Source organism: Mesitornis unicolor, unplaced genomic scaffold, assembly GCF_000695765.1.
Source record: "Mesitornis unicolor isolate BGI_N332 unplaced genomic scaffold, ASM69576v1 scaffold30249, whole genome shotgun sequence".
Classification (NCBI taxonomy): domain Eukaryota; kingdom Metazoa; phylum Chordata; class Aves; order Mesitornithiformes; family Mesitornithidae; genus Mesitornis; species Mesitornis unicolor.
The window spans coordinates 13,061-19,264 of record NW_010205753.1 but is presented as its reverse complement, the minus strand read 5'-3'; the positions used below and the strand labels follow the sequence as shown (position 1 = coordinate 19,264).

Genomic DNA, 6,204 nt, shown 5'->3' with positions numbered 1-6,204 from the left:
GCCTTCCCGGAGGGCGCCTAGGCCGAAGCGCTGGTCACCCCTGAAGGTGAAGGCGTTTGGGGAGCTCCCGGTGTAGCATGTCCTTGCTGAGTTTTGTTATTCGAGCGCTGACAGTCACTGGGTTTAGTTCAAAATGTTGCCACCATTGTGGCCTCCAAGGACTTTATTCTTGCTTCTTAAACTTGGAACTCTTAAAGGCAGAGGCTGTGCCCTTTTTGTTCTTATTTTATTTGTTTTTACTTCAGTTTATCCTTTTATATGAAGCTCCATGGCCTCTGCGCCTGAGAAACTGGTCCAGCTTTTTGTTACATTAGCTGGGAATGCAGGGGGTTGGTGGAAGGCTTGCTACTGCCGCACCTTGCATCTTTATTATGAACTCTGGGAAACCAACCTAAGCCTTGCATTGTCTGTCCTCTCTGTTTCACAGACATACTTTTCACGTGTGAAAGCTGGAGTAGATACACCATTTGCCTCTTGTGACCAAAAGCATAGATCAAGGCATGTGCCACTATTGTGTTCTTAAGTTGCTAGCAAAAGGCCTGGTTTAATTATCTCTAAGCATGTCCACTTCCAGTACAGCAGCTGTTAATCAGAGACCTCTGTCCTAAGCCTATCTGCCTGAGCTGAAGACAGCAAATTAGTTTGGAAGCCACAGAGCGGTGTCTAATGTACAATATGTTACTTAGCAAAACAAGGATCCCATATGGGAGAGCTGTGTACACCTACCTAGCAAGAATACCTTCCACATACTGGTTAAGTTATTGCTATCCCTCCTTGTAGCTACAGTGATAAAAATTTTATTGGTGTTGGTGTCAAGTTCTGTTTAATGATGTTCAAAGTATTGACTTCTCTGAAGACTTTTAAATGTTCTTGAGAACTTAAATGTTCTTGAGAACTTAAATGTTCTTGAGAACTTAAATGTTCTTGAGAACTTAAATGTTCTTGAGAACTTAAAGCTTCTTTATCACATGTTGAAGTTTGAATGCATAAGAGAGCAAAACATTAAAGCTACAACACTTGCTAACCATTTTCTTTCTGCAATCTCTTACAGGAAGATTAAGACTCACTGTGCAGAGCCATTTACTGAGTACTGGACGTGCATTGACTATAACAACTTGCAGGAGTTCCGTCGGTGCCGAAAGCAGCAGGCAGTGTTTGATAACTGTGTGCTGGAGAAGTTGGGTTGGGTGAGGCCTGATCTGGGAGAGCTATCTAAGGTAACTTCATACCTTTTTGACAGGATCGGCAGATTCTTCACTGCCTTCTTAGGGACATTTTGTCCAGACTAGGTCCAAACTCTTCTCCTGACCAGAAGGTTGTTCATGAACTTAACACTGTGGACCTCACTAGGTCTTCTGTTAGTGTTCTCCAGGGTTGCTGTCCCAGAAAACTTGCACCTTTCTTAGACCATGCCACTTAATCTTACTTTTTTGCTTTTCCTAGCACAGAGACCTTTGCTTTAGGACTGAAGCTCACACATATACAGAACTACTCTAGTTACAAGTGAAATGCCCTCCTTTGTTTTTCTTTTAGAAGTATCCTGAAGATAGAAGCTCTCATCAGATCAACAATGTATCCTTAGTGCCATTTGGTACTTCTTGGTAGTTCTTCCTTTAAGTGCTGACTCAGTCTAGCGTTTCTGTGAAGTGCTGTGAGAAGTCGTATCACTTCTTTTTTTTCTTTCCAGGTGACGAAAGTGAAGACAGACCGTCCCAAGCCTGAGAATGCCTATCACTCTAGACCTAGACCAGAGCCCAATCCACCTATTGAAGGAGAGCTGAAGCCTTCTCCGTTTGGGAGTAGGCTCTTTTTCTGGTCCTGGTAAAAGTGGGCAGACTGTGCCGTAACTGAAGTGCAAAGACATTGCTTGCAAATGTAAACTGTCCGTTATGTGTTGGGTATATCTTTAATGATTAAAGAACCCAAAACTGTTACATGTGGCTTAGTAGACTTCTTTAAAGATACTCACACATCATAGCAACTAAAAAAACCCAGTATTTCCCTGTTTTGCACAGTGCTTTCTGCAGTCACATAGCCCTTAGGACCACCTGGATACTAGCAGTGTCATTTGCTTGATAGTGGCTACCAGGCTTGTCTGAGATGTGTAGAAATGTAGCCAGAGTCTCTGACTTCAAACAATCAAAAACTGACGTGAGATTTTCTTTACTTATTAAGAACACTGTCACTTGTATCAAGGAAGCTTGGAGAACAAACAAGTCGTTGATGTCCTGCCTTAGTCTTGCAGCTGAATTGTGTGTTTGTTTCCAAGGGACTCCTGCTATGTCGGTTTAACCTAAAATCTGTCTTGGAAGAAGGTTTTAGTCTGAATCTATGACTTTTTCTTGGTGTGAGGTCAGTGCTGTTTCTGATGTAAAGAGCGTTATGCTACTTACCAGCTAATGAGTCCTCATGCAGCTGGGTTACTGGCTTCCATTTTTTGGGGGATAGAGGCAACACAAGCTACTTCATCAGAAAAAACACATTACATTTTTGACACCTTTAAGGAAAGACTTCTCTCCCAAAGGATCTTCCTGGCCTATTAAGCAGTGTAAGGTGGTGGCTTGTCTTCTGTCTCAAGGCCCTGACTTGATGGTTTTCTTTAATTTATATTTTCTACAATATCTAAAAGTCCGGTGTTTCATAGGAAGTAGATCTAGTTTTTCCTCCACTTCCACCCAATAGCAAGAACCTTATTACAAAGATCAGAAAAAAATAGAAACTCTTGTTGCAAAGCCACGTGCAGTTTAGCTTGCTCTGGGCCTGGTTGTGTGGCTTGAACCATAGCAAAGACTTGAGTAGTGCTTTGCTCCCTGAGTAGCCTAACTGTTACTAGGATCTGAAGATTTACCATCTCCTTGTTTGGGGTAGGATTAAGCTGTAATGGGTCTGTAGCTGCAGCATATGTTTCTGATCCGTGGAGCCAGAGAGGAAATCGTATAACATTTGTCTAAAAATAGCTCCTGCACTGTGTGGCTCATGGGTTCTTGCTGCTTTAAGCTGGGGTGTGTTGACTGAAACTCTAGGCAGGTGCTGTGGCATACATGTTTGCATTTTAATGTACATATCGTGCTCTGAGCAGCTCCTGTCGAAATCAGTGAGATGATGTGCACGTCTGCAGTTTCTCCTCCCAGATCGCTGCCAATGTTTCAGAGCAGCCCCGTGTTACTGAGGAAAGAGAACCTCTTCTCTGCAGAGATTGAAACTGGGACAAGCCCGAGGTCTAATTACATTCAGCTGAGTGAGTGAAATGAGGTTTGGCCAAGTAGAGAATAAATTGTTCTGGGATGTTAACACGTGCCACATCTGATCTTTTGTTGCTGACCCACTGCAATAGTTGAGCAATCTCACAGAAAGACTTTTTAGGTAGTACTGTGTTTTGTTAATAACTGACTATTGTCAGGATGATGTGTGAAACATTGCACTGCTGAACATCTGCTTTTGAATATACAGGCATGGGCATTCCAGTAGTCAGCCTCTAATCGTAATTAAAGAGTATTTTTTCCCATTAAATTGCTGCTGAAAAGAATGACATGCGTAAATAGGGGGACAGGTTTTTTTTAAACAGCCTTTTAGGAGCCTCACCCTTAAGTTGGCTAGTACTGTAAGCAAAAAAAAAAGTGGTTTATGCTGCAACTTCAAAGGTTTAAGACTGTTTATCTGTTTAGTGGCAGCTGAATCTACTGCCTCTTGGGTCAGAGGTGGTTGATCCAGCGATGATGCATTGACCAGGTTTAAAAGTCAGAGTTAACGATCTGCTTGCCCATATCCCCACTTCAGTTTCAAGCAGGAGCGGGCAGGTGAATGTACAGAAGGGAACAGCAGAAGACAGTGAAGTGATAAAGTCAAGTAGAATTCAGCTGTACTGTGAGCACTTCTTTCATTAACCTCTTTGCAATAATTGCTTCTTGTCTTTGTCTCTTGGCTGAATCTCTGCACAAAGTGTTGCCCAGGGTCTGTTTCTTGGTGCTTTGGGCAGTACCTGTACGTAGCTATTTTTGTTCAAAATCATCGTGTGGCTGTAACCAAACATAGGTGCCCCCTTTGGAGCTGTAATGTTTTCTTGGAAACTTTAGCACAAGTAAATGTCAAGACTGAGTAAAGACCATGAAAGTATTTTTGAAGAATGTATCTTGACATCTTTTTGGCAGATGGAGAGCAGACATACACATTCAACACAGATATTTTACTGGCGATGTGAGAAGTGCTATTTGTTATGCTGCGGGCTCTTAGCTCTGCCAGAGCCCATTCTTATCAAATGTGTCAAATTAACAAAATGTTAAGCCAGTGGCATGGTAGTTTGCCACATCACGGGTTAGATTAGGCACAGCCTGCTCTGTTCTTGCAGGTTGTGGATGGAAGAGTAAAATCCTAGTGCAATTTCTAATCTCGGGAAGGTAGGAATGTGCATTTCTGGTGCAGCAGAACTGTGTGGCACTAGCACGACAGCATCCTGGAGAGAAAGTTCCCCTCCAAGACATCTGGCGGTTTGACTTGCCCTGGTCTCAGATGGTTCTGCCTAACTCCCAGGGCAGAAAGGCTGGAGAAGGCGGACTGTTAGCCAAAAAGGCTGGGAGTCCAACAGCAGCTCCCACTCTGCTTAAAGTCACCAAATCTGGGCAAGTGGTGGAAAGGAATTGCATTTATTTAATTCATAATTCTGTTGCTTATCATATTATCCATATTCTCATTTCTGCTAAAAAAAGGACTTCCAGAAGTCACATACTCCTCTTCCTCTGCCTTCAGTTGCAATGTGGGTCTAGAGTGGATAAATAAGGTAATTCCCTACCTCCTAAGAAAAGGAAAACCTGCATCTTTACACCAAGGATTCGTAATTTTAAAGATCCTTTACCTTCAGAACAAGGTACTCCTATGAAGTCAGAGAAGAAATCTGGAGTTCAGAGTAACTTCTGAAAATCCTTTTGAAAGCTTGCTGTGTACTCTTGTACTAGAGATGTTTTGGAACTGTAATCCATCTGATATTAACAGGAGATTTGAGACTCCCTCTTGTGGCTGCATTAAGGTGATCTTGGGCATCTGTGAAGATTTTGCTATCATGAAAGTCCTAGGGCTACTTCAGTACTGCTATTGGAAACTTCGTTAGGTCTTTTGTCTTTGCTACAAAATTCACTTGAATGCTGTCTCAACTTGATTTTTCTTACACACACAAAAGCTCTTGAATCGAGTATGAAGTGGGAAGAGGAAGAAAAATGGTTTGAAAATCTTCTGACCACCTCGATCACATTTGATGTGATTTAAGGAAGTTAAGGGAGAGCCAAAGTATATAAAGGTGGTTGGGAAATCCCAGTCTAAATGGCATTTTCCTCTCTGAACCCAGGAAGAGGATGTCCCTGGTGCTGCAGAGAACAGGATGGCTCTGAACCTGCGGGGCAAATGTGGGAAGCACGTTAATTGCAATATTTAATGTAAAAGCACATTGTTTTCTTTTCTTTAGGAATAGACAAGTAAAAGCAGATGCTGAAAGGGGAGTGGTTCCCAGGTACCAAGGGGTGGTCAGCAGCACAAGCCACCTGGTGGTGCAGGGGTTATTTGTGGCTTTGGTGTCTGCTTCGACAACAAGTTTCTCTACTCCCTTACATTGCAGAAGCCTTAGCAGGGCTCACGTGTGCATGGGTGCAGGTTCTTCTCATGTGTGAAGTATGTGCTTGACAAAAGTGGGTAATGAGGAGAGCTGTGTTGTGTTTGCTCTGAGTCTGCTGTCTGGTTCAGAGCTGCTCCAGGCTGTCACCAGAAGCTGCGGGAACATGAAGAGATTTGCTGTACCTGACTGGATCCAGGAATGACAGCTCAAAGACAAGAAATGCAAACATTTAATAAGGTAGAAGCTCTTCTATCTTGCCTGCATCCCAAGCGTCTCCCTATCGCTGCTGCCCTCTGTGCCCACATCACGCTTTTTGGAGTTGCCTGAACAAAAGGATCCCAACCTGTGTGCTCCTGTGCTTGTGGCTGGGCTGGCAAATGCAGATGTTTCAAGTGTGCGTTTGGTTCACGCTGTGTTCTGCAGCACAAAATGGCAAAGAGCTTTTGCTGTTTTGACAGGTTTTAAATTGATTTCTCCCTTCTTACCAGGGGAAAATGAGCGCTGGGAAGAACGGCCATGCCTGTTGCTTTGTTAAGCTTGGCTTTGGCTCCGGCTCTGGCACCAGGAAAGGAAATAAAATGCAGAGAAGGGGAGCTTTCTGAAAA

The 6,204-nt window shown here is 43.2% G+C and overlaps 1 protein-coding gene across 1 annotated transcript in view; it reads left to right on the top strand.

Moving 5' to 3' along the window:
• Positions 1 to 1,957, top strand: part of NDUFA8 (NADH dehydrogenase (ubiquinone) 1 alpha subcomplex, 8, 19kDa) — a gene marked incomplete at its 5' end in the record, with an annotated part of 10,699 nt that extends 8,742 nt beyond the window's left edge. The window contains 2 exons of the mRNA XM_010191521.1: positions 1,052 to 1,217; positions 1,688 to 1,957. Coding sequence (XP_010189823.1) covers positions 1,052 to 1,217; positions 1,688 to 1,825 — 304 coding nt within the window. The remainder of the gene's footprint in view (positions 1 to 1,051; positions 1,218 to 1,687) is intronic.
• Positions 1,958 to 6,204: the final 4,247 nt, after the last annotated feature.